This window comes from Vicugna pacos, chromosome 3 (genome assembly GCF_048564905.1).
Source record: "Vicugna pacos chromosome 3, VicPac4, whole genome shotgun sequence".
Lineage (NCBI taxonomy): Eukaryota > Metazoa > Chordata > Mammalia > Artiodactyla > Camelidae > Vicugna > Vicugna pacos.
This window is the reverse complement of record NC_132989.1, coordinates 98,956,147-98,982,315: the sequence shown is the minus strand read 5'-3', so window position 1 is coordinate 98,982,315 and position 26,169 is coordinate 98,956,147. Positions and strand designations below refer to the sequence as shown.

At 38.6% G+C, this 26,169-nt stretch overlaps 1 protein-coding gene across 4 annotated transcripts in view; it reads left to right on the top strand.

Moving 5' to 3' along the window:
- Positions 1–26,169, top strand: part of CDH6 (cadherin 6) — a 116,073-nt gene that overhangs the window by 47,584 nt on the left and 42,320 nt on the right. For all 4 annotated transcript variants that reach the window (XM_006199636.4, XM_072958823.1, XM_072958824.1 and 1 more), the window contains one exon: positions 19,208–19,569. In XM_006199636.4, the coding sequence (XP_006199698.1) occupies positions 19,342–19,569 (228 nt within the window). In that variant the 5' untranslated portion in view covers positions 19,208–19,341. The remainder of the gene's footprint in view (positions 1–19,207; positions 19,570–26,169) is intronic.

Genomic DNA, 26,169 nt, shown 5'->3' with positions numbered 1-26,169 from the left:
GTTAATGAAGATCCTTCTCTCTTACAAAGTAAACCAAAAGCAATACCATACCAGTAGAGTTTCAGGGATATACTACCATCAAAAGTGTGAAGAATATGGGGTCTCCCTTTCCTTGTACACAGTAACTCTGGTAAATGGCAATGAGTCCCTTAGGGAAGGCTGGGGTCTCTAAAGGGTCTCATCTCAATGATTTGATACCTCTTCTTTATTCACAGTTACCAGGTCTAGGAATTGCCTCAGTCTTAGAATTTGGTTAGTCTCTTGGTCTCTGTATTGGGCGACTCTGCTTTCCAAATGTGGAGTTTTTCAGCTCTCCAGATCAAAGAGGACCTTAATAGAATATCTATTTCAGTCCTAAAATCTCTGTGATCCATCAGCTGCTACCAAAGATTTCTGCGAGTCATCCCTTTTTGATCACCATTCTGGCCGAGGTGACTGTTATAACACCATGCCTACTTTGCCCCTTAAGAACCCATGCCTCTGCCATCCTGGCAGCATATAGTCACTATGGCAACCAAGAAGCCCATTTCAATGGTAGCATAACCGTATTTATCACCAGCCTACAGAGAACAACTCTTTGGCACTTTGCAAGAATGCTGGTATATTTTCTCAACATATTAATGAAGGAAGTGTTCTCTGGGGGCACCTGGAGGTGGCCAGGATTCTATCTAGTAAAGGGGAATGAACGGTAACAAAAGATAAGTCCACTTCAACTTCCTATCTCCCTAAGCCTTTGGATTCCTTCTACTACGTTATACTAGTGAATCTTTGGCCCCTCAAGTTTGTTCACCATGGGCCACTGCTGAGGCCAGTTTGGCTGAGGCCAAGTAAACAGAATCAAGAATATCTGGTAAGTACACACATACCCAATCTAAAATTGTGTTTCTCCCTACCTGGTATAACACCCTTAGGATCCATTCCAACACATATTCCTCAAAATCTTGTAGTTCTTTTCACATGAGAGCCTTCTTCTCCTGGGTCTGATTTTGTAATTGGCCCCATGGAGCTTGCTGAGGTCTTCTTTCGGATACAGGTTCAGAGGCACTGAGGGCTAGTAAGGTGGAGACATGACAAGGATTGGCATCCCCTTGCAAGGAAACTATCCCGATTTAGGATTACTAGACTGTCCCCAAGCAAAACCGTATCAGTCTCAACAGACAGAGGAGGAGTTGCTTCTTCCAACTAGGAAGACACAAGGAGCAACTGGGGTTTGGGGATATTCAGGTCATCCGAATCTTCAGTGTTTCAGAAGACTTTAGTGAAAAATAGCCCTTTCAGTTTCTGCTTGCAGCTGCCTCCTCCCTAGGACTCAGACCTGGGTCCCTAAGAGACAAATCCAAATGGCAGCGTCGTACTGTGCTCAGAAGTATCCTTCCCGTGTGATGGCTGAGGCTTCATTACAGGTTTAAGCTTGTCTGCTTGACACTTCCCTCCCTGAGGATGGTTTCTCTCTGGGAGGCATCATGGTGTCTCATGCTCACAGACTCTGGGCAGGCTGACCCCAATAGTCTGCCAGGCACATCCAGACCCACTGGAATCCCAGAGGTAAACACAGCTCATGCCCAAACCTGGAACCTTGCTATGTATCTTTAAAACAAACCAGTATCTTATCCACTCTCTGGTCAACATTTTCAAAGACATCGCATGAAAATGTGCAAAGGAAATGTTTGCTTTAGATTTTACTCACGGGATTGGCACCAAGCCTATAAATATCACTTTTAAAGAAAAAGTTCATGATGTGAATTTGATGCACTTTTAAAGTTCACTTCTTTTTATGACAGTTTCATACTGATTTTGTACAGACTTGTTTTTATGGTCAAATCAAACTTTTAAGTGCTAGATTACCTTCCAGAAAAGTTAAATGCATTGCAGTGACTTAATTTTGGCACCATGTTCATATATTTTTAATTTTAGTTATCAGGAGGGTTTGCTTATTGTTCTAAGTGAATTAAGCCAGATCTGTGTATAGCAAGGATGAAGATGTTACCTAACTCTGTTGAAACTGAGTTACCAAGATACTATGGGCAACAAAGATGTAGGTTCAACTCCCATCATGTGCAGAATTTATAAATGGCGTGAAGGCAAACCTCACTGAGTGGGGAAGATGAAGGTGGGTCAGAGTGAGGATTTGGAGATGAGGTTACTGAAGGGCTCTGTCATTGCCAAGTCTCCATCCTTTCTTGTAAGAAGAGCTACTACCTTCCAATCCTAAACCTAATCCAGGGAAATTTCAGTAATAAGAGAGACATCGATGGGACCACTCAGAGAGCTAACAGATGTTTTTCCCTGTAGTTGGGAGACACAGAGGGGGACTATTTCCTGACTCACACTGGAGGGAGGGAAAGCAGGCTGTGAATTGGGTGTAAGAGAGGGGCTGACTCACTACTTAGGCCATAGAGCCAAGGGCAGTCTGCCTCACTGGGATGGGCTGGAGTTTGCCAGGATACAGATGTATGAGTGTTTCCTGGGAACACATGTGGGCCAAATGGGGAGGAAATGGCAGGGGGTCATCTTGAGCTCTACACAATAGGGCTGCCTGGAGGAAGCAGGTGACTTCAGCAGAGGGAGACTGAAAGTGTCCAGGTGCTGCAGAAAATGTCCTTTTAGCCATCTTGAATAAAACTATGTATGCCTGGAGCAAGGGAATTGTAGAAGAGGGGCCAGAGGTAGTGAACCTTTGAGGGGCCCATCACAGTGGCCCAAGTAAGGAAAGTTCATTTTAATTGTGTAACTGAGCCATCCAGAAACATCAGCTTGAACAATTTGACAGGCACAGAAAACAGAACAAACTGTCGCACCACCTGTCCCTTACTCCCTACTAACAACATCAAGGTTGACAAGGAGCAGAAACTGAAGCTCACGAATTGGAGGCGAGGGGCTGGGAGAGAGGGAGCAGAAGGACCGTATCCCTTTCCAGCAGGAAGTAAGTCCGGGCTGAGGAGGGAAGATTCACCTAAGTTGAGTCTGGCTTAATCTTAGTATGTGTATGACACAGTCCAACCACCAAACTGAGACCATAGCCCATCTGTGAAGGAAGAAAGGCCAAGCGTGTCATGGCCTTAGGAACAAGTAAATGTTACTACCACTGAACGAAATGTACACAGACAGTGGGAGATAAATTTACATTTTGATTTCGAGCCTTGCCCCAGTTACAGTTGTAAATGAACCACCACAGAGTTTGCCCTTACTCTTTCTCTCTTTCTCTCCCTCCCTCCCATCTGCCTCGTTGGCCTTTGTCCAGGATGAGATGTTAACAAGCACCATCCTACCTCTAACACCTGCAACCTGTGTGTCCCAGCTCATGAGGTCAGAGGGCTGATGGTGAACAGGGGATATTATGAGGCTTTATTTTTAAGTTGAATGATTGTTTAACCTATCAGAGTGACACAAGGTTGAGAACTGATAGCAACAATAATTCTATTATTTAGACCTTGGATTATTTATTTATGTCTTAAGCAATGACTTACTATCATCATGGATTTTACTTATAAGAAATGTTATTGAGCCTAAGCGAAGAATCCAGTTGTCTGCATAGCAAGCCACCCCCAAACCATGTATTTAATCTTCCTTCTCACTTAATCTGCAAAGTTACCTACAAGTTTCCCATGATTTATAGGATGAGATTCAACCTCTACTGAGCATATGCCATCATTCCTAAACCACTGACTCTAAATCTATCTTAAATGTTTTCTTAGTGGACTGCCAAATAGGGATGTGTAGGGGGCAACATGGAGTGGCACGTTTTACCACTTAATAGCTTCCTTAATTTTTCACTAAATGTTGGAAATTTGTTCTCCATCGTCTACCTCTACCTGCACCCCCATTGCACCCCATTTCTCAGCCAAATCAGCTAAAAATTTAAATTAAAAGGGTGAGAATAATCCATACCTAAGAACCAATACTATCTATCTTTCATTTTGCAAGGAGATGGGGTGGTCAGAGAGACGGAGCGCCCCTCCGACCCCATCATCTGCACAAAGGCACCAGAAAGCAGAGTTTACGGAAGTGTAGGTTGCCTAGTCTTTCTCCAGCCTGCCCCAGACTGGCTGTTCTCATGCCCAGCATGGTGGCAGAGGCCAGGCACTACCACAGTATGAGGGTAACACCAGAGCAGATTTACAAGAAAATTTGAGGGGCAAGAATAATTTTGGTAATAAGATAATTTAGATCTATTATTGAGTAGATCACAAAATGTGCTTAAGGATTTAAGATAAAACTGAAGACTTCAATAAACTCCACACATTGGTTCCTGTCTTTATACCTCCAAGGAATCTTTACTCAGGACATCTTTGCAGAAAAGATGGAGGGTCAGCTAGCTACCATCTCTGAAAAGCCATTATGAAAATGAAAAAGTCTGAAAAGTCATCAATTCATCAGACCTTTACCCAAAATATGACCTAATAATAGCTGCTATGTATCTGCTCCTTCTGCACACCCTGTCATTCAATCTCCCCATTAATAACCTGGGACCTGAATATAATCTTCCTCAGTGTAAGGTGAAAGGCTAAAACTTTTAAAGGTTATGTAACATGTTCAAAGTCATGCAAGTAAATAAAATTTTCACCCTATATCCAGCTATTCCAAAGCCCATTCTCTTAGCCAGAATGCTCCAGCTACTTTTGTTGGTAGCACCCTGGTTTCCAATCCCCACGCTGACTGGAGAGGACTGCCTTGGACAAAAAAAAAAAAAAAATAACAGCCAGGGATGCTGTGACAGGTGGCTTGATGTCTCATAGGGCAATTGCAGTAACAATCTCTCATCAAACAGATAAAGTGCCAAAGTCATTTCTTTTTAGTTAGAAGCAGTGGGAAATGTCGTGCATGCAGACAGCAATCTGTTGAGCTCTGAAAAGCAGCAGTGCATTCTGTTTTTTTCTTTTACTTTTCATGAAAACAAATATTTTTTCAGTTTGGGGAAGCATTTGAAGACATGAGAAATTTTAAAGCACTTACCTTATGGAATTTATGACCAGGGTTTTATGATGATCCCTATCTTGTTCTTAGGAGTTTTTCAGAGTTAGAGGGTGTGGCTTACTCTAACTATATGAGCAACCTTAAGGATCCTGTAAAACTGACCTGCAACCTAAACAGATATAACCAGAGAGGCTATGAGAGGTTATTTGCTAAAATCTTACTCTGGAGATTTTTCCATATGGTTCACTGTAGTTTGGTTTTTTAAATACTAAAAGTCTATCTTTTGTAAACAAAGGTGCCTAGCCAACATAAGGAAATTGTTTAAAAGGTTTTTATTAAATATGTATGCTATGTATTTCTTCTTTTAAGCAATTACAGTATTCACTCAGGCCTGGGAGGCTTTCTTCCTAATGATATTAAAACAAGAAAAAAGATTCATTGGCATGAATACGATATTTAACTGTTCAAATTAAAAGCAGACCTCAAAGCAGTCTTTCAAAGCGAGTATCTGAAATAACTTTTCTGTGAACTAAAGCTGGTAATGACTTGGGGGAAAAGAAAAAAAAACACTTTTCGGTCCTTTCTCCACTCATATCCCAGCTACTCTCAGCCAAGGTATTCCCTGCTAATCATACGTATTTTATTTTCATCTAACTTGCCAGACACCTTAATTTAAAAAAGAATCCCATAGTAAAGTACTTCCTCAACACGATGAAAGTTCCCTGGCTTGTGCAATTTCTGTTTCATGACAGCCCTCCCTTTATATAGTTCTTTTCATCTCTTTACTTTAAGGACTTGTTTTAGACTATAATTATTCTTGAGACTCTGGGTTAACACAACCATTAAATCTTGTATAGGTGGATGATAAATTGGGAAGCTAACAAGTTGTACTGATCTTTTTCTCAGAATTCTTCTTGTTTGAACTCAGCTACCATAAAGCAACATGAAGAAATTACCTACATCTCAGAAAGCAAAACATATACACACAAACACACATAAAATTTTACTGCCAGCAAATCTAGATATTATGAAAGATTGTGGACACACATTTCTATTAGCCTCTTTGGCCAGTGATTTGGGGGAAACTTCTAAATAAGGTATATCATAGTTCACAAATTTCACATTTGGTGGCTTTAACCATTTTAAAAGATTTTTGTCTTCCCCTCCATCTCTCCACTGAGAAATCACTGAATTGGTGTTCCCTTAAAATAGAAGTAACACGAAATGCAAAGAGGTGGCTTTTTTTTCTATAAATAAAAATCCTGAAGTGAAAATAATCATTTTCATTATCAAAAGTGACAATTCAGAACTTTATCAGAAATTCCAGAGCAAGCAAAATAAAGATCGTACCCAATTTCCTCTTTTCCCATATAGCTGAAGCTGCATTTCATAGATATTTCAGTCCATATCTATCAAAAAAAAAAAAAACTCTGGGACAAAAATCTGTATTGGGGGCCTCTAATGCTGATCCTTCGCATCTTAATTAGTAGTTGCCCATGACCTGGAGCACCAAGAATTGCACTTCTGGCATTGTTTGTAGTTGGCTGAGATTCAATTAATTGAAATTTTTTGCTGTTGCTGAGGAAAATGTGAAGTGGAGTATTTATAACCATGGATACCTGATTTTTATTTACAGTCATCTGAAAGAAATTCTGCACCAGTGACAGAGCTGCAACATCTCAAGTTCAGGATGTCAGAAACACTTGACTCTCAGATGCTTTTAAAAAAACAAATATATATATGTACTTCTTTTCTTCATATGGAGAAAAATGCTCATTTTCCAAAAACTTTCGACTGTGTTGTGGGAAAAAAAAAACAACAGTTACATTAAAGTCCACTAATCAATTGCTAATTAAATAACAATTCCTGATGCTCCAAAAGGAACTATAGCCGAGTTTGACAGTGTTTTATAGGACTAAATTATATCTTGGCTTAGTTTTAATATCCAAGGAAACTTGTTTCATAATTGGTAGGTGTGCAAATATGCTGGCACTTCAGGTTTTTTATTTTATTAGGAAAAATACATTAGGAAATTCTGTTTCCCCTGCCAGCTGAAATCACAGAGCAAGTCAGTAGCATGCTTAAGTACCAAACATGCATTTTTCTGAGTGTAAAGGAAAATAATACGTAGAAGGAAAAGGTATTTTGTTTTGTTTTGTTTTTCAAATCAGCTGCATTTCATGATATTTTGACTTCATGGTTTTTACTAATATTAAGTGGCCCCAAGACAGCAGATTGTTAAATGTACTATTGTTGCACTGCGTTAGATCAGCACTTGGTAAGCAACGATATCAAAAGCCATGCTGGCTAATATTTATTGCCTGCTTACATGGCAGTGCATAAGTGTTTTACATATTGTATCAAATTTAATTTTCATAACAAATCAGTTGATTGACCAGGCCCATCAGTAGAATTTCAGATAGAACACTTAAGGGAGGCCTGCTCCTAAGTCAGTGTCATGTCTCAGACTTGCACTGGTTGTGGCTTCTTAGAGGATTTGAGAAATTTGATGATCAGCTTCAACAATACAGGGGCAAACTATAATAGGACTGATGTGGGGTATACTGATTAAAAGAATAAATTTCTTATTAATGGTAGTGACCATTAATGGGATATGTGCATTTTCATTCTTCAAAAGATTTCAAAATTGTTTTGGATACTTTTCCTTCTGAGTTTTCATAAAGCTACTGAGATAACAGGGCATACCCCAGAAAGATTGATTTCATTCTGTTTTTCTAGTAGATTATCAACTGGTTCCCAATATCTATCTTTACTGACACAAGCAGTCATTGTTTACATTAATAGATGGGGAAAATGAGGATTTTGAAAAGATAAAGCCGAGAAGTTGGTGGCATATTCAAACTGAAACTAAAAACTCAGTAACATCAAAATTTTTCTTTTTCTACATATTAAGCTATTTCTGTAGTAATTATCTGTAGCTTTAAACAAGTAAAAGGCCATATTACTGACCTATTATAAAAGTATTATTAAAAAAGTAACATGTGAATATTCTGACTTTCTACCGTGGAAAAATTAATAGATGGATGACTGAAAAAATGCTTGATTTGGTGACTGCAGAACATCAAGTAACAATGCACAATTATTTTTAACAATAACCACCAGTGGAAATTAGCTTTGTGCTGGCCTTGTTGTGTTCTGGTGCACCATTGTGTGTAATTACACATGTACACTGTGATAGTGCAGTCGTTAAATTAGAAACTGAACTTCTTTGACAACTGCAGTAAAACTTGACAGAAGATGAATGTGATTTTTTTCTTTGTTTCTCTTCTTCTTCTTTCACTAATTTAAACATGTATTAATTAACTTGTTCTGGCAAGTGTTTAGTAAACATTGAACAAGGGCATTTCTTTAGTGGTATAATTAAAATTCCCTTTTAAAATGTTTTGCATGATATTTTATGCACAATTTGACTCAAGTAAACAGAGGTTCTAATTAAAGTTTTTAAATGAAGGCAATCAAAATTGATAAAACATCCAGCAACCCATTCAAGCACATTGTCTTCCTTTCTAGTTCAAGTCTAATTTGATGGTCAGTTAACATTAGCCTGAGTTGGTTAATATGTCCCCAGTTTCACAGGCCCCCTTCTACTTTAGTTAAGTCTCAGGGAATAAACCTTTAAGCGTTGCAGTACCTCTTGAAGTTGTTATACGATATTTATTTAATTAAATTTCTTCTAAGTTATTACACCAGGATATTATGAGAAGGATTTAATTTAGGTTATGGATCCTCTGCAAATAAAGTGTTGCATAAAACACACTGAATGAATGAAGCTATCCAAATATCAAATGGGGCTTCAATTATTTTTTCCCATTATAAATTAGTGTGAAGGGTTACACCTCCGTGAATAGTGCTATTCTTTTGGGTGAGAAGAGCCACTGTAGCTTTTCAGTGTTAACAGGTAAAATGTCCAAAGCACATCATCCCTTTCTGCCGTGTTTCTCTGTGTGTGCTGAGGGAATAGGGGTTATGGGAAAGGTGAAGAGAGATGGAAAGGAATTCATTTTGCCTCTAATGCATTGATTGACCTGTAGCAAAAGATATTTTAAGGGAAGTTTTAAACTCCCAGCCTTTAAATTATTCATACTTTTTTCCTTTTAGTGATGCTATAAACAACTCCAAAAAGCAAAGCTTTAAGTACAAGAATTGTTGGTAATTAATAAGTGATTTACTGGCTCTCAGGATCACTGATGTCTCTAATGATCTTTTTTTAATTCCTGGGGATTAAAACAGATTCTGCCTGATCATTTTCTTCAAAAAGTGTTCTCTGGGTACTGTACTTGAATGGGCCAGGCGTGGGAGCAGAAAGTCATTCCTTCTGGCTCTGAACCATAGAATTGGAGCCTGCTATCCAGAGGTAGCAGCGGCTTCTGCTTTTGCAAGAGAAAAGCAAAATAGAATTTAACCCTGCCTCGCGGGGAGCCCTGCCTGAATATGCTCCTTTGTTGTTGGTGTCCTTGTTTTCTTAATTTCTTTGTAGTTCAGGAGAGAAGTGCTGTTTATCAGGTGCCTCCACTCAGACCCTAAAACTTTACGAGCCCCAATTCGGAAAGGAGGAAATTGAAGCACATCCCATCAAGTCGCTTGCCAACTTCTCAAGACTAACACGATTGACGCTGGGATACATGTGGGGGAACTGGCTCAGAGTGTGCTTCTAGCCGTGGTGCTGTTTTATCCCTGGGTATTAGCACACCAGCCCTCATTTCACACGGGAGAAACAAAAGCTCCGAGAGGTGGAAGTGCCTGCCTGAGATGAATAACATGGGAAGGAAGAAAGAGAGACAGTGAGGGCTAACCCCCAGCCGTTCTAAACACCACTGTCGTAACTTTTGACCGTCATTTTGCTTGTATTTATTCTACAAAGCCATGCCTTCCCAAACCAAACATTCAGCAGAACTTGGAACTTTTCTTAATGATTCAAAGTCGTCATAATGAATATTCATGTGCTGGGTCTCCTCAAGTGCCGTGAAGTATTCCTGTGCCCATTCTTAACAGTCATTAGTCACATCAGTTCACGCGTTTAGTCATTCTTACAATCCGTCGCTCATGCGTTCATCCATGCAGTCACTTATTTCACAAATGTTTATCTGGTGTCACTAGCTGTAGACACTGTTCTCGGCATGGGAACACGAGTGTTGTCGCCTGTCCCCCAGGGCCAGCCCCTGACTCTGTCCGTTCTTTCTTTAATTCTTCTGTCTGCCTTTAGAAGCCACATTCTGTGCCTTTCAGCCACCACCTCCTACTAATATTGCTACTCCAGCCTCCAGCATTCCTTATACCATCCCTTTAATTTGCTGGGGATTTAGAAACCTGATGATAAATTTGTTCAAATTTTGTCTGAAATGAGAATAAATAAAACCTAGATGCTGTTCCCATGAGCAAAATACAAATGAGATAGTGAATGCCATGGTTAATCTCCATTAGCTGGGTTTGATCCAAGTTCTGCCAACTGCTAGCTGTGCACCCTTGGGCAGAGCATCCAGTGCCTCCAAGCCTGTGTTTCTTGTCTCCAGAATGGAGGCTAAGAGAGATGGTCTCCATCTCAAAGAATTGTTGTTTCAGATCGCATGTTTACCCCCTTGCAGGACACAAAGCAAACTTTGTTTCTGTTCTTCTTAAGCTTATACATTTTTGACAACTGTTTTTACCTCTCAGCAATCTGTGTTATGGTTATATTTTTAGGGGAGTCGAAGACTCAGTTCTAAAGTCACAGTCGCACTTATCATGGGCAGCAGCCTGGCCTGTGACTCAGAGTGAGTTCAGAGTGAGGACTTCCAGAGTCTGATGGCAGGGCTAGGTGGCTTCATCAAGTACTCATTGCATGACCTTGGACAAGTTACCCCATCTCTCTAAGCTTCAGCTTCTCATCTACAGAAGTTATAAGAATAGTATCCACCTCACAGATTGTCATGAGAATTAAATGAAAACAAATTTGTGATGTGCTTAAGCACAGGGCCTAGCTCAGAGTAAGTTTAGGTTTAGAAGACAGCAAGTTTAACCATTGTTATGATCTAGACTTCATATAATTGATAAAGGCTTAGACATTATGTCAGCAAGAATAAATACAGCGTCACCACTCCTCATAGCACTTGACGTGAGTGCTTTAAAAATCATCTGTGATGTGCCAGGTTTCACAGTGACTTAATGGTATACCCAACTATGTGACTCCTTTTGCAATTTAATAAAGTTGAATCTGCTTTGAACTCCTCCCACCCGATAAGGTACCTTTGTAGCTCCCAGCCAATACACTCAAGCTGCCCTTTCATTGAGCTATTGCACTAATGTGCAAGTGGGTTTTGACACCTTGCAGTCTTATTCAAGTTTCGTGGTCCTAGACGGCTGTGCATTCAAAAAAACTAACGAAGCTACCAGAGAGCCTAATGTACAAGCAGAGAGGAAACCAAGTCTTTCATATATTTCTGCAGCCTAAACATATACTTTGCTACAGAAATGTTTAAAATTCATACCATGAAGAGCTGATTAAAGGCATACAATGCTTTCCCTTCTCCTTTGTTCACATGAGTAAATCTTTTGGGAAAAGACAGACTCCACAAGCCCAAAGGCACTTAGGGGCCAGGCAGGACCCACAAAGGAAGGAAGCAAGGAGGTTTAAGAAAACCATGGAGAACCTGAGATGGGAAAAGGCAGTTGAATGGCAGTGAAACACACAGTGGACAGGCACCAGTGAGGGTCGTAGGGAAGTGCCAGCTTCAGGAGCCAGCCCCCGCCACTCCAGAAATGAAGAGGTCACCAGAGTATCTGAGGTTTCACGTGAAGCCGGATATGGGCATGTACTGATCTTTAAAGATTAGCAACTGACTTCAGTTTCTCAATTGTGAAAGACAAAACAAGAAATGTGCAAGAGGCGAAGTGTGTCCTCTGCTAAGATATTCTTTGACACTTTAGGTGGTTGTGGCCATCTTAATAGCTAAGCCCTCACATGGACTCATTCATGAAGTCTGAGGTAGGTATTATTAATATTCCATTTTATAGATTTAAAAAATGGAGACACACATTGGTCCTCCACTTGCCCAGCCAGGGTTGGGTGGGGCTGAGCGTCTAACCCAGAGTGTGGCATGCCAGAGTCTGTTCTTAACCATATTCTGATTCTTTCTCTTATGATAAAATAGTTTGGCCTCTGTCTGCCCCACCCCCATGTGGAAAAAGAGCTGCGTTTTTTGTTTTTTGGTTTTTTTATTCAAGTTTTTGGGTTTTTTGTCCCAAGTGAGTATTTCAAATCAACAAATATTCCTTGAGCCTCAGCTACATATAAAACACCATTTTATGCGCTGTAACACATTTGATTTTATCTTCATTAATGCAATGTGTGGAATATGATTTTAGAACAAGGGTAATACTGTTGAAATAGCTTCATCTGGAAACACATCCGTTTGCAAACAGATTGGCATATTATCCACAAATATAAACATTTACAAAAAATTCAGGCATCATTTGATGGCTGTTGCCATAATGATCCATTGGCACAAGAGGAATGCTACGTGATGAAAGATGCCAAGGCTGTTTGACACATTTCAGTGGAGTTCATTACACACACGAAACAGAACCAATTTTACTCAACAGTGACTTTGACATTTACAGAAAAATGAAATGGAGGTTTAGAAATGAAGACTTCATATGAAATCTCTACCAAAAATTTTAAATTGGTTCTATCCTTATGTCACCATTTCTAGAAGGTCAGCCATACCCTATAGACTTACTTTTATTCACAGCGGGTGGCAACCTGTTCAAAACAAAGTTTCTTGGGTGATCAGAAAATTGATCATGGACAGACTTAATTGGCTGTAAAACTCTTCTTGCAGAATAAAGAATGTATATATGTATTTTAAACATTTCCTTGTAGGAAGATGTGTGACCCTTTGGCTTCACAATTTAATCCATCCTGATATCACAGTTCTGTTTCTTTGATTTTGCTAGGTTTTAATGGAGTAAATACCATCCTCACCCCCACTGTACCCAAAGACAGTGTGGGACTGCAGAGATTTCAGGCTCAGAGTAGGAATCCAATAGAGTCAGGAGAAATGTTAAATAATTGTAAATAACCAGCTGTTTTCTACCTCCGTGATGACAGAATGTGAGAAGTACCAAAAATGAGTAAAGGATTTATGATGTGTATGTGAAAAGCATTGTTGATGGGTTATACCAGTGGGTTAGGGCGACATGGGTAGACAGTATTTTCAGAAATGTTTTCTGTGAACAGTATCATGCAAAGTGCTACGCTACAGTATTTGTGTGCAACACCATTTATTTGAAGAAACAATTTCATAACAGATTTTAAAACATTCTCTTACAATGGTAAATGGTTCAAGTATATTCATAATGTTGCTTTATTGAATGCTTACTGTGCTTTCAATGCCAAAGTTAAGTCTCTGCATACCAAAGAATGAGTGTACTTGGTTTAATTTGTAAGCCTAGGTAGCATGAAGGTAACATTGCACTGATTAGAATTAATCAAGAACACCAAGACAATTGTATGCTCAGTATGAATTCTAAAACTTTAAAGTGATTATATTGCTTTTAAATCTGTCTAATATTTACTTATTCATTTGTCTGTAAATAGTATAATAAAATCAGTATCTCAAAACCAGATAATATAGTTGAGTCACTCAGGCTGCTATCAAGCATAAGTCACTGGAGAAGTAATTCAATCAATAGAGAAGTTTTCTAATTAGCATATTCATTATTTGCAAATAAAAGGTGATTCCAAAGTACTCCAGGGAACTTGAAGACATTGTAGTTTGTCTTCTCATTCTATATATCCTATGAAGTATTTTTACATTATTAATTTCCAATAATCTAGAGGAAAAGATTTTGCTAATCAAAGGAAAACTTCAGCCCAGCTTCTGCATTAATTATCACATATTCTAAATTGGTAGAACCTGAATTAATGAGGCCCAGGCTCCTTCTAACTGGCATGCATTAAATAAAAGCTGGACTTGACTATGCACTCTTGTGAAGAATGAAGTATATATGCATATTGGCTGCCAGGCAAATAAATTTTCAAAGTATGCAATTATCAATGCTATGTGGGCTTTGCCTCACTCTCCATAAACATCTTATTTAATTACCTTCTACACATCACTAAAAAAAGGCTTCTGCAAAGATTCAAACTATTTTTCTGGAGCAACCACTTTTGCATATCAAATTTCAGAGCATACAATTACCTATAAGAAATAGAAATCCCCCCCCCCAAAAAAAACAGATTCCAGCAAATAATAAAAGTAGAGAAATGGCCTATTAAGTAATCTTCTAAGTTCATTGCTAGGCTGTAATAAGGCAGTTTGAGTTTTATTTTTAGAGTTTTTGATATTTTTATCTGATTTGCTGTTAATGCCATGAGGAGATGGAGGCAAAAAGGTACAACATCTGTGTTGTATTCTTTCCCCTCCCACTGTCTAATCTTCTGATCTTTCCTAATCGAATATTCAGATCTGCTGTTTTAAAATTCAGTGTCTATGTATGCCCTTGCTTTTTTGTCATTTTAGTTAACTTCCTGATGCCTACAAAATAGCCTGCATATCTGATTACTGCTTGCCGTGTGGTTCTCCTGCACTTTGACTGCTCAGAAGTCAGCAGCTTTCCCACATTGCTGGAAGGTGGTGTGCTCCACCAGGCCCTTTCCTTCCCTTCCTTATTTATTTTATTTTTTTAAACTTTTTTTATTGAGTTATAGTCATTTTACAATGTTGTGTCAAATTCCAGTATAGAGCACAATTTTTCAGTTATACATGAACATACATACGTTCATTGTCACATTCTCTTTCACTGTGAGCCACCACAAGATCCTGTATGTATTTCCCTGTGCTACACAGTACAATCTTGTTTATCTATTCTACACTTTGAAATCTCAGTCTGTCCCTTCCCACCCACCATCCCCCTGGCAACCACAAATTTGTATTCTATGTCTATGAGTCTGTTTCTGTTTTGTATTTATGTTTTGTTTTGTTTTAGATTCCACATATGAGTGATCTCATATGGCATTTTTCCTTCTCTTTCTGGCTTACTTCACTTAGAATGACATTCTCCAGGAACATCCATGTTGCTGCAAATGGCGTTATGTTGTTGGTTTTCATGGCTGAGTAGTATTCCATTGTATAAATATACCACTTCTTTATCCAGTCATCTGTTGATGGACATTTAGGCTGTTTCCATGTCTTGGCTATAGTAAATAGTGCTGCTATGAACATTGGGATGCAGGTGTCATTCTGAAGTAGGGTTCCTTCTGGATATATGCCCAGGAGTGGGATTCCTGAGTCATATGGTTAAGTCTATTCCTAGTCTTTTGAGGAATCTCCATACTGTTTTCCATAGTGGCTGGACCAAACTGCATTCCCACCAGCAGTGTAGGAGGGTTTCCTTTTGTTCACAGCCTCTCCAGCATTTGTCATTTGTGGACTTTTGAATGATGGCCATTCTGACTGGTGTGAGGTCATATCTCATTGTAGTTTTGATTTGCATTTCTCTAATAATTAGTGATATTGAGCATTTTTTCATGTGCCTATTGATCATTGGTATGTCTTCCTTGGAGAATTGCTTGTTTAGGTCTTCTGCCCATTTTTGGATTGGGTTGTTTGTTTTTTTCTTATTAAGTCATATGAGCTGCTTATATATTCTGGAGATCAAGCCTTTGTCGGTTTCATTTGCAAAAATTTTCTCCCATTCCGTAGGTTGTCATTTTGTTTTACTTATGATTTCCTTTGCTGTGCAGAAGCTTGTATGTTTCATTATGTCCCATTTGTTTATTCTTGCTTTTATTTCTATTGCTCGGGTAGAATGCCCTAGGAGAGCATTTTTCAGATGTATGTCAGATAATGTTTTGCCTATATTTTCTTCTAGGAGGTTTATTGTGTCTTGTCTTATGTTTAAGTCTTTGATCTATTTTTAGTTTATTTTTGTGTATGGTGTCAGGGACCTTCCTTAAACTTATGGCCATTTAGCACCTTAAGAATCCTGGTTTTTGCATCGAACATCGTGCTTGGAATATGGGGGCTTTTTCCATTTCATATTTTTAGATTCGAATCTAAAATAGGTATATCATTCTTTTCAACTATATCAAATTCTTGGTTGAGATAATATTAGAATCATATCAACATGTTAAAGTTATAAAAAGATGTGTTTGTCCAGTACCATTTGGGCAGAATTATTACATTGGAGCTTATTCTGATTTTTTTTCACCTAAATGAAATAAAGATGATTTTCAAAACCTTAACATAATAAAATGGAAAGAGGAAAAAAAACGCATAGATTCTATGAATGAGTCTGCCCTCTGCCCTCCAGTGAGGCTCTCCTTTTTTGCCCATATTCCTCTTCCTGAGGCAGGCAGAGGGCAGAAAGCTTCTGCCTTCTTTGTTTCTACATTATTACTGTGAAGTCCTGAATTGAAGTCCACACAAAGGAAAACAGTTAGCAAATGGACTAATTCTGATTTTTAAAGTGCTTCTATTCTTTATTTTTAAAATAATTTGACTTCATTGGAAATGCTTCTTGAAAAATAAAAAAAATTTTTGGCCTAAGAGGGAACTATCTTTTGCAGACTTTTACAGAATGCTACAGATGGGTTCTACACTTGCCATGCTAATAATAGTCAGTAACAATAGTAGTAATAATAATAATACCAGATAATACTTATTAATACCTTACTAAGTGCCAGGCACTGTGTTAAGTGCATGTAATGACTTATTTAATCCTTACAACACCCTATGAGGTAGTTACTGTAATTACCCAAATTTACAGAAGAAGAAACTAAGGTGTAGTGAGATTAAGCATTTTCCCAAATCCACAGCAATTTAAACCCAGGCAGTCTGGCTCCAACACTGATAATCTTAACCACTGTGCAATCTTGACTACTAGGAACTATTATATGAGAATTACTAAGTTATATATTCAACAGTTTCCAGTTTGTTGGAGTTTTTTTTTTACCATAGAATTTCACAGAGAAATTGATCCCTCTAAAAAACTAACACCAAATATGAATAGATCATGGTCATTTTAGTAATTTTGCATATTGAGTTTTAACAAGGACTTACCCTGCCAAGGTGATACAAAAGGAGCTGGGTTATAGCAAAACTGAATGTTCTACCATACTTGGAAATATTGCTTAAATTTGCACCAGTTTAAAAGCTTATTACCACCTCAGCCAAAAAAAAAAAAAGTGAAATACATGACATTTTGGTATCTGTGATATTAAAAAGAACTAATATTTAATATTCAAGTGCCAACAGCTTGTAGAGTTTGCACGCAACACCCGCAGGGACCGATTTTTCTTTAAAATGGCCTTTAGGAGTCTGCCTTTTAAACAGCTGACACCTCCATTCTCTGCATCCCTCTTTCCTGCCAGCACCGCAGGGCACACACTGAGTGCAGCAGCAGACGTGTAATTCTTCACTGCAGGATTTGTCTATGCAAATAATGGAGAATGTGGGAAATTAAGAAAAATGTAATTTCCACTGAGTCAACCTCAATGTAATCTTCACGACTAGAAATGAATAGACGTCTTCAGAGGGCTTTTCTCCATATGCTCTCTCAGTCCCCTTGATACACCATCCCTGAGCTAAGAGAGAAGAATTGCCGTTACCTAATTGGTCATCAGTCACTCCACACCTGTACCAAGGCCACATAATGACAAATATACTGTTACATGGCATTTTTCCAGCATGACTAATTGTCATAGTACTAATTCACTCACTTGCAGAATTTTCAACTTCCCCAGCCTGCCGTCAAGAAGATGCATAATAATGGAATAAAGGTTTAAAAATGCTGAACGCTATGAAATACTTCACTTATATTCCAACAAAAAGCTTCCACTCAACCATGTGTTGGGGAGCTATAATTATTCATTGCTGAGGTTAAAAAAAAAAAACTGATCACGTATACACTTACCTGGTAGAATAACAGGAGACATGGGAACATATCTTTTCTGACATAGAGGAAAAAAAAATACTGATCAGGTTACCTCAAACATGTTTCTTTATCTGTATTTATCGAGTAACTATGCCAGTTTAATTACTACTGTGTTCTGCATGACAAAGCACTACATTTTTTGTTGGTATTATTCAGGAAAATTTTTTCTGTATCAAGTAGTAATATTAATATTAGGGATTACTTTGTTGGATTTTTTTAAAAGAAATATGGAAAAGTTTAGGAGGGAGATATAGGCACATATTACTTTAATTACATAAAATAGTAAACCAAACTGTGACATCTTTGCCAAGCACTCTGGCCTAAAGATTTTTTTAAATGCTAGGCTGTGCTCTTGAGAATTAATATTTGTCACAGAAAATTATTGCCCACAAGTATAATAGCTGACTTTTCTGAAGACCTTGTCGTCAATCGCCCTCACTTTGATATTGCAGTATGTTTGATGTACCTGTGAAAATTACATAGAAACTGTTGGACTAATTTTAATATACATGCTTTGTTGCTTAAGTTACAAGTAAAATTTAGAGATACATTTTATCCCATCAGGATTTCCTAAGAAATTTGAAAAAATTATTCATTTTATTCTGATATTCCATTAAATACAAATTCTATAGTTTGTTCATTACCTCATCCTATAGTGATATTAGATCATATGAGGGAAAAAAGTTTCCTGGTCAAGTTTGGGAAATACCAGATTAAATGTAGGCTCATTATCATCGTTAAAAAATTTCACTTCAGAAACTTCAATACACTAATAAGCATTCTGAAGAGAAGGCATGAGGTCTTTTCCAACCTTATTTGACCCAGGCTGTTCCATCACAACACATCTCCGAAGCCAAGAGTCTGCAGAACAGGGTCAAGCCTCCACATCACAGGTGCTCCAGACACTGTAGCGAAATTTCAACCTTACCCACTTTCAATGGAATTGAAATTGTCTGTGGTATCCTTTGCCTCAGACTTGTTCATGAGGATAAATATGCAAATAGAATCAGAAATGCAAACTCATTTCTTCTAACCAGATCTCAGCCCACATACTCAGAGGTAAAAGAGTAGTGAAATAATCCACTCCGGCATGTTGACCTACAGCAATGCTATTACTTAAAATAGGATTTTTAAGTGATAGAAAAGGAGAGAAGAAAACAGCAGCTTCCTACTCGGCACACGCCTTCCATTTAGCATCTCTGAAAGACCGTTATCCTCATTTCAAAATTGATAGCCAACTTATTTTTCTGTTGTTTCGCTATTCAAATTTCTGTCCTCTTTTTTCCAGAGCTAATTTGCTCTAACACTGAATTTTAAGCATCTCTAAAAATGCTTGATATGTTATTATTCTTTTCAGATATCCTCTGAGAGCCGAGCCAAGAACATTAAGGAAGGAAGGAGGAATGAGGCTGGATACAGTGCAGTGAAAAAAGGCACTTCAAGGAGAGGGGTACCCACTACCCAGAGACTGGACTGGACTGTGTCATCACAATGAGAACTTGCCGGTACTTCTTGCTACTCTTTTGGGTTGGTCAGCCCTACCCAACTTTCTCAACTCCATTGTCTAAGAGGACTAGTGGTTTCCCAGCAAAGAAAAGGGCCCTGGAGCTCTCCGGAAACAGCAAAAATGAGCTGAACCGTTCAAAAAGGAGCTGGATGTGGAATCAATTCTTTCTCCTGGAGGAATACACGGGATCCGATTATCAGTATGTGGGCAAGGTAGGATTCCACTGGGCTCTTTGACATTCTGATTTTAAAAGCCTGAAGAAGTTACTTCTCATAAATAGATGGGGAGGATGTGAACTATTCCCCTAGTACAGTTAAGAATTGTTGCTAATCTGATAAGACTTTTTTTTCACTTGAGTAGTTTTGGGAAGAAGACTATAGCATGAAGCTGAGAAATGTTAGCAGTGCAACAACAAAAAAAAAAAGAGAAATCCTCCACTTGAAAACGAAACGCCCACAACCCTCTGCATAGGATTATCATAAATCCTTTAATTTTTACTTTAGCTTGAAAAATGTGGTCCAGCTATTTTATAAAGTAGGATGTATTAAAAATAGGAATAGAGCGATTAAGCTGTAAAGAAAGGAAGTTTCCTTTTTCTCATTCTGAAAGCAAACGTTCTGAGCTCTAGTCCTTTGGCCAGGTTCAAATTAACTATTTTTTTAACTCAGCTGCCTACAGTGCCATCCATTCTCTGACCAAATGCAGCCCTTTGTCCTCAAAACCCACCGCTGCCTTAGATTTGGTTGTTACTGCTGCTGCTGCTGGTTTTGTCTCATCTCCAATAACTGGCAAGAGCCAGGCATTTCAAAAGCTTGTTATTTAGTTGTGGCCACATTCACAAAAGAGAAAAATGGTTATGTAAAGGTACTATTTCCAAATACCATCTGACCATTTTATTGGCTCCAGAAAGTAGAATGAGGAGGTTTCACTCATTACAACCCTTACAGATTACTGGAGCTGAGTCAGGGAAACAGCTTGGTTATACTGTCATCGTGAGTTTGACTGAAATTTTATCATCAGCTAGATTCCTGTTGCAGAATATCTGCATGCTGCAAAGGTATAAAAAAAAAAAAAGACAGGATTACAGGTACTTCGTAAGTTCTCTGTTTCAGAACATGGTATTGATAAGAAAAATAATTGTCACACATCCTTTACAGACAAACTGGGAATGAACATAATAGAGATGATAAAACATCTTCATTTATGATTACAGCTACAACTTTAAACTATCTGTATTCGGATATCACGCAAATAGCATAAATTTTACAGATTCCAAGGGCTGCCTGTCCACACTTTAGTCTGTTTTCAATATCCCTGAATAACCATGTACAAATACTGTCTTTAAGCATTTACCACAATAGATGAAGGAAAGCCATCCATGGCTTGGGCTGAGGTAACCAGGCATCATTCCAATGAAGTGAATTATTTAATGTGGAATAAAGTAGGAGAGGAAGTATTCAGTGAAGGGGTGAGCATCAACACAGATCCCCAAGGGTCCAGCCTTGTGTTTGCTGTGAAATTCACGCGCTGTATGACAGCTGAAGAAAGACGGTACACTTACTTGTACTTCACTCCATTTCCTTTGTGAAACTTGACTAGCACTACATTGACAAGGCAATGGATGTAAAAAAATAATAATAATCTTACAATCTTTCTACACTTTCTATAACGCAATGTTATTGTTATAGAAGTTTAAGTATTTAAAGTGCTGTATCTAAATAATTGATTCCCTCCTTTTTTCTTTTTTCTTCTCAAATTGTGATGCCATTTTATATCAAAAATACCACGTATTTTTAAAGAAAGGCCAGATATTTCAAAATACTGGAGCAGCAGTCTATAAAACCTCAGAGGAGTCCACTGTATGATCACAACTGTGAGAGGTAGTATTGCCGTGGGGCAGAGCTGCGAGCCGTGCACTCAGGCAGATCTGAGGCTCCGTCACTGTGCGGCCACTGCCAGTCGTGTGGCCCAGGGCAGGTTATTCACCTTCCAGACGTCAGTTTCTCCATCTAGAAAATGCACAGAGCAAGGTCTACCTAATGAACTTGCAGTGTAAAGTGAGACAAGAACTAGTGGCTGGCACATAGTAGGTGCAAAGAGAAGTTACTGTTATTGATGAAAACTCCGTCATATACACTCTATTAAATCTGTCTGGAATGCATGGAAATGGAATATTAACTTATGTATCATTGCAGAAGTAAAATGATGTAATTAACGAATCTCTCCGTGAGTGGCGAATGAGGGTTTGTGGAAAAATTCCTTCACAATCACAGCTTCAATTTGATTCTCAGATTTGGATATTTTGTCGACAGCGAGATAAATTTCCCTACCTCATCATCATCTGCCCCTCCCCCACCTCCCTGAAGTTATAACACATAAGAAACTGCCCACTGGGGAAAGAGAGTCAAGGGCAGTAATTGAAGTTGTCAGAGTTGCCAGCTTTGCTGAATCAGATGTGTGTAGAACATGTTCCTGAACTATTGATAGGGCATCTTCCCGACTCTGTCTTTCGACTTTATGTTTTATCAACAGAAAAAAGGATCAGACTACAATTTGTTTTTTACCACAATTAATAGTAGACAAAGAATAAATAAATTTTTTTAAAAAGATTTGTTTCTCATATGACAACAAGTGGTCTACTTTTAATAGATTTTGAATAAACAGATACCTGATGACATTATTTGGATCCACAAACTTAAGAAATTTTAGGAGAAAAAAAAATTAGACTCTAGCAGAGGTTCCAAAACTTTCTTGGCTCACAATGCCCTTCATGTTTCTCAGAAATTTTTTTCAGAGTGCCCTTAGGCCAAAAGGAATAGGTCCACACAACTTAATAGGTATTTGTGTTCTGACAAATAAGTAATAAAAAACCACTTAACAGAAAAAATAATATTTTTATTTTGTTCTTAAATAGCCATAGTTACTTCCTAATGGAATGTGGGCCCCTATTGGGCATTGCACAACTTCTCAGATTGGACACTGACCCCTCATTTCCTTTTCCACGTTGATTTTTGCACAGTATTTACCTTTTATTAGGAGCACTGTGGCAAACCCAGCTTCATCAATACATGACTTCATGGAAAGGCATGTAGCACCCCCTGCTGTTGAAACTGTGAACTACTCTGAGCTGGTAATTCACAAGATGGCTGCCCAAGCAGAAATGTTACTGTGATTTCCTCAAAATGTAAAGATACTTCCTGGTGCCACAGTGAGTTCCCTGCTGCACCCCAGGGTGCCTTGGTGCACACTTTGGGAACCGTAGGACTGTAGTTAGATTGGCATATACAGGTGTACAAAGGCTAATAGAACCTTAAATTGTGCCATTAGCCCTACTGAATAGTAGTTACTTAGAGCCTGTTCTTGAGGCCTGAAACTGTGAAGACTGATCTGTACAGTTCAACAGATAGAAGCATTAACCAAGGAAAAGTCATGAGGTTGAGCAAAGAGCACTCAGAGTAGAAGAAAGAAGTTGCTACATTCTCAGCATCTGTTTATACTTTACATTTGTGTTCCTTGGTTCCAGTTATTTGGGTAAGTCAGGTGACAATGACGATGGTGGAGTGAGGAGAATATGAGAACAGGCATGGGAGCAAAGGGCCATCAGGTGTAGAAGGAGGAAAAAGAAAGTCGCAGAAGCATCGGAGAAACTGCAGGAGATGGAGGCTGGAGGCTGGAGAGACAATGAAGTGAATATACAAGATCATCTCTTAAAATCGAAGCACAAGTGACGGTAGCAAGACCTTCCTTCTCGGGTGATCTTAAAGCTCCCCAGCATTTCTCTGTGGCCAGATTAGCGTAGAAGTGAGGAAGGCCAGTTGTTACTGAAATATTGACAACTCAGACACTGATTTATGGAAAATTCTCAACACCTCTACTCACCTTAAAAAGGTGGTGGCAGGCAGGGTATCAGAATAGGTAGAAGAGGTCCTGTATTGGGTAAAACTTTGTGAGCTTAAGATACAGATATGGGTACAGATACAGATAAGGAATATGATTTTTTTCTAAAATACAGAAGCATTTAGGGGAACTTTTAGCTAATTTAGCATAAGCAGCACCTGTGTCAGCTGGGAGCTTGTTAGAAATGGAGACTCTTGGGCTCCACCTGCGATCTGTTGAATCAGAATCTGCTTTTCAATAAGATCCCTAGGTGAATTTTATGCATATTGAAATTTGAGAAGTGCTGCTTTTAAAACTATGTACCTTGGCCTGGGTCTCACTTCCTCCGAGATTCTGATTTAGTTGGTTTTTAATTTAAGTATTTATGATTCTAATATGTGGTGAAATTTGAGAACCACTGCCCTAGGAGAGTGTTATTGGCAGTAAGTATAACAAAATGTGGCAAGCTCAGCGATGAGAGGGGCCTCCACAAAGTATAATGGAAATATAAAGGAGAGGGGCCAGCTGGGCGTGGGGTTCAGCAGAGCTTCCTAGAGGAGGCAATGATGTTGGAGCCACATGTTAAAGGAAGAGCAGGTGTCAGCCCACACCCCAGAGGGAGAGTTACCAGAACTTCCCAGTTAATTGGATGTAGAAGCCAAAGGAGGGAAAGCAGGAGATCCAAAAAGTCAGAGATTCCAAGGTGGAACCATCAGGGTCAGAACAATCACTGATGCCGGCACAGAAAACAGAAAGAGGTGCATTTTTTTTTTGTCATGGGCTAAAGGGAAGAGTATTTGACTTTATGCAAAATCTACTTAGATTATCTTTGGTTTATGTAAACTGAATAGAAAAATAAAAGGGAAGCATTGTAATTCCACATTTTCAGACAACCCCACACCCCTCCTTCCAGCTTCACATAGTGTAACAATTCCTTGATGATGAATGGTGTATAGTCTAAGATTAAATTCAGTAAGAAAAGAACAAAGTTAGATATAGATTAGATTTTGAAGACATGGTTATTCATTACTACAAAGATGAATATATTTAAGATCCCAGAACTATGCACAATTTTAGGGAAAAGATTCATTATCATTGAACAGCCCACGTCCCTCGTCTCCTCCATTTTATCTTTCACAATGTTCTTAATCCTCTCCTTCCGCACAATGTATACGTTAAACTAATCTCCATTAGAAGCATTGGAGAAGCTTGTTTTTAGCAGCATATCAGGAGATCTGTTTTTGTGGCACTTGATCAACTGCATATTTTCACAGATATTTTCTGATGTTAGTTTTTTGGAAGGTGGTGATGGTTTTCTTTGGGGGTGTTTTTCGGAAAACTGATACGCTGTGCTTTTTTAAATACCGTGAACATTTCGGTTCTATCTGAAGCTCTAATATACAGGTCCTCCTAATATGCCTCTCTCTTGAGGTTTTAAAATTAATGTCTGCCCAATTCAATGAAGCCACTAGTCTTAGGATAATTAGACAGTAATGTTTTAACAGCCCATAAAAATAAAAGTTGTTAGCCATATACACCTTTAAAATTAGGGATGAGGAGTTATTTGTTCCTATAATTACATGATCCAAATTCAGTAAACATGAAACAGTATTTTATTCATTTAGAAAGACCATTTAAAAGATGATGATGTTAAAATATTGCTTTCTTATATTCCTTTAAAAAAAAAAGAGCAACACTTAGGAGTAGAAACCTCCTGATGCTAATTTGATGGATGATTCAGAGGCTCGTTTAACCACTGTTGTTTAAACAGCAGCGTCAGATTATAGCGTTGTCATAGCTCACACTAACTGAACATCGCTTCGTTCCAGACTCTGCTAAATGGTTCAGGTGCACTATCTCATCGGGTCCCCCTCACCAGTGAGGATCAATCCTAATGCCTGGCTAGTATTTCTATTCCTGTTTCACAGAGGAGTAACCTAAGACCTAAGACGTGGTCAAGCACTTCAGCCTAAGGTCTCAGACTGCTAGAACTTAGTCAGCCTCTGCCTGAGCTCACAGTTACTCAGTTATATCTCCTACCCTGTACGTCCACTGTTTATAATAGAGCTATTTTGAGACACAAATGAAAAAACAGTCCTAGAACATGCTTTGGTGTTCATGATTGTATTCAGCTCAATACCACACATACCTACTGAGGACCTGCTGTCTGAAACCCAGGGGTAGAGAGAAAAAGAAAAAAAAAATTAGACTACTTTTAAAAGCTACACAAATGTGTTTGCACATCAGTGTTATTCTAAATAGTTACAGGTGAGCATTTTTAAATTAGATATGCAATTGGTCATCATGACGAAAAAGTGACTTTTCTTTTTATTTTCCTTGATAACCTTCTCTAAGCTTCTGTTCTGGTTCAGTCACCTGCAGTAATCTTTTCTCCCTGACTCAGAGCAAGTGCCCTGGGCACATCTTTCTTCTTCATCATTTAAATTTAATGCTCAGCCATTTAACATTTTCATATCTCAACTCATTAGTGTACTTAAGAGAATGTGCCTTCACTTGCTCCTTGAATGTGTGTTTAAAAAATGTTTCAAGAAGTAACTTCCCAACTGCCAATAATTGGCAGTAATCCTGACTTTCTTTCCACTGTCGGCCAGCTGATTTAACTTAAGCTTCAATTAGCTATTTTATGCAGAAGAAAATGTCCTGTGGAACAGCGGTTCTCTTTCTGAGCCTTAACCTTCCCTTTCTGCACAGTCACTCACGTGGAGAGCAGAACAGTTAGGATCCCTGACCTTGGTCGTAAACCCCAAGTCGCTGTTTGGCTCCCTGGGTCACATAAGCAAAGAAAAGTATAGAAAGCCAAACAAGAACCCAATCCCAAATCCTCCAACTTCTGTGTTATTATGCCTGTGGAATCCTATATCCTTCTGCTTATAATTCAATTTGTTGAAGAAAATGGAGGGATCAAGTTGAATAAA